Raw genomic sequence first — 2,214 nt, forward strand, 5'->3', positions numbered from 1 at the left:
TCCCTCCCCCTGACAGGTGTGGCATATCAAGAAGCTGATTAAACAGCATGACCATTACACAGGTGCACCTTGTCAGGGAGAGGGACAATAAAAGGCCACTCTAAATTAGGCAGTTTTTGTCACACAACACTGTGCCACAGATGTCTCCAGATATGAGGGAGAATGCAATTGGCATGCTGACTGCAGGAATGTCCACCAGACATTACCAGTCATGTGAAATCCAAACGGTAGATTAGGGCCTAATGAATTTATTTAAATTGACCGATTTCCAATTGACTGATATGAACTGCAACTCAGTCAAATATTTGAAATTGTTTCATGTTGCATTTATGTTTTTATTCAGTGTAAATTCCAGCAGCAATTTGCTTTATTTATTTTGTATTTCATTTTTCTTGTGTTTATTGCAGCTATTGTTGGGCGGCCCAGACGGTGTTGTTGGGCGGCCCAGGCGGTGTTGTTGGGCTGCCCAGGCGGTGTTGTTGGACGGCCCAGGCGGTGTTGTTGGGCGGCCCAGGCGGTGTTGTTGGGCTGCCCAGGCGGTGTTGTTGGGCGGCCCAGGCGGTGTTGTTGGGCGGCCCAGGCGGTGTTGTTGGGCTGCCCAGGCGGTGTTGTTGGGCTGCCCAGGCGGTGTTGTTGGGCGGCCCAGGCGGTGTTGTTGGGCGGCCCAGGCGGTGTTGTTTGGCGGCCCAGGCGGTGTTGTTGGGCTGCCCAGGCGGTGTTGTTGGGCGGCCCAGGCGGTGTTGTTGGGCGGCCCAGGCGGTATTGTTGGGCGGCCCAGGCGGTGTTGTTGGGCGGCCCAGGCGGTATTGTTGGGCGGCCCAGGCGGTGTTGTTGGGCGGCCCAGGCGGTGTTGTTGGGCGGCCCAGGCGGTGTTGTTGGGCGGCCCAGGCGGTGTTGTTGGGCTGTCCAGGCGGTGTTGTTGGGCGGCCCAGGCGGTGTTGTTGGGCGGCCCAGGCGGTGTTGTTGGGCGGCCCAGGCGGTGTTGTTGGGCTGCCCAGGCGGTGTTGTTGGGCGGCCCAGGCGGTGTTGTTGGGCGGCCCAGGCGGTGTTGTTGGGCGGCCCAGGCGGTGTTGTTGGGCTGCCCAGGCGGTGTTGTTGGGCGGCCCAGGCGGTGTTGTTGGGCGGCCCAGGCGGTGTTGTTGGGCGGCCCAGGCGGTGTTGTTGGGCGGCCCAGGCGGTGTTGTTGGGCTGCCCAGGCGGTGTTGTTGGGCGGCCCAGGCAGTGTTGTTGGGCTGCCCAGGCGGTGTTGTTGGGCGGCCCAGGCGGTGTTGTTGGGCTGCCCAGGCGGTGTTGTTGGGCGGCCCAGGCGGTGTTGTTGGGCGGCCCAGGCGGTGTTGTTGGGCGGCCCAGGCGGTGTTGTTGGGCTGCCCAGGCGGTGTTGTTGGGCGGCCCAGGCGGTGTTGTTGGGCTGCCCAGGCGGTGTTGTTGGGCTGCCCAGGCGGTGTTGTTGGGCGGCCCAGGCGGTGTTGTTGGGCAGCCCAGACGGTGTTGTTGGGCTGCCCAGGTGGTGTTGTTGGGCTGCCCAGGCGGTGTTGTTGGGCGGCCCAGGCGGTGTTGTTGGGCGGCCCAGGCGGTATTGTTGGGCGGCCCAGGCGGTGTTGTTGGGCTGCCCAGGCGGTGTTGTTGGGCTGCCCAGGCGGTGTTGTTGGGCGGCCCAGGCGGTGTTGTTGGGCTGCCCAGGCGGTGTTGCTGGGCGGCCCAGACGGTGTTGTTGGGCGGCCCAGGCGGTGTTGTTGGGCGGCCCAGGCGGTATTGTTGAGCGGCCCAGGCGGTGTTGCTGGGCAGTGTGGCATTGAAAGGATACGTCGTGAATTATCGCAGTGTGTCTGTGATTAATGTATCCCGTTAAACTGTTGAGTAAGGGGTAATTAGAACGTGCTGCATATGGTCAAACTACTTCCTCCAGCTGCATCCAAATCTGTTTTCTTTTCAGATATGAATTTAAATCTGTTTTCTTCTTTTCATATATTCATTTCAATATACAGTGCATTATTAGTGTACTAGTATACACTATCTACAAGAATCCCCATGTTTGCTTCAATACATTTTAAACTTCGGATAGCACATGGAATATTTCCCTGACCAGAAGCATCTTGTGCAATACTAAAACGTGAAAGAATCAACATATTTTTGTTTCAATAATAGTTTTTTATAATGGGGGAAAGAAATTCCATCTCAACAATGGTTTGACTATCTTATCCGATATCTAAACAA

General features: G+C 57.4%; 1 protein-coding gene across 1 annotated transcript; it reads right to left on the reverse strand.

The window, feature by feature from the left end:
* Nucleotides 1–407: 407 nt before the first annotated feature.
* On the reverse strand, nucleotides 408–1,793 carry LOC116356302 (basic salivary proline-rich protein 1-like). Its single transcript, XM_031801446.1, has one exon. It carries the CDS (start codon nucleotides 1,791–1,793, stop codon nucleotides 408–410), a length of 1,386 nt encoding a protein of 461 aa, XP_031657306.1.
* Between the last annotated feature and the right edge of the window lie 421 nt (nucleotides 1,794–2,214).

Source organism: Oncorhynchus kisutch, linkage group LG22 (genome assembly GCF_002021735.2).
Source record: "Oncorhynchus kisutch isolate 150728-3 linkage group LG22, Okis_V2, whole genome shotgun sequence".
Taxonomy (NCBI): Eukaryota; Metazoa; Chordata; class Actinopteri; order Salmoniformes; family Salmonidae; genus Oncorhynchus; species Oncorhynchus kisutch.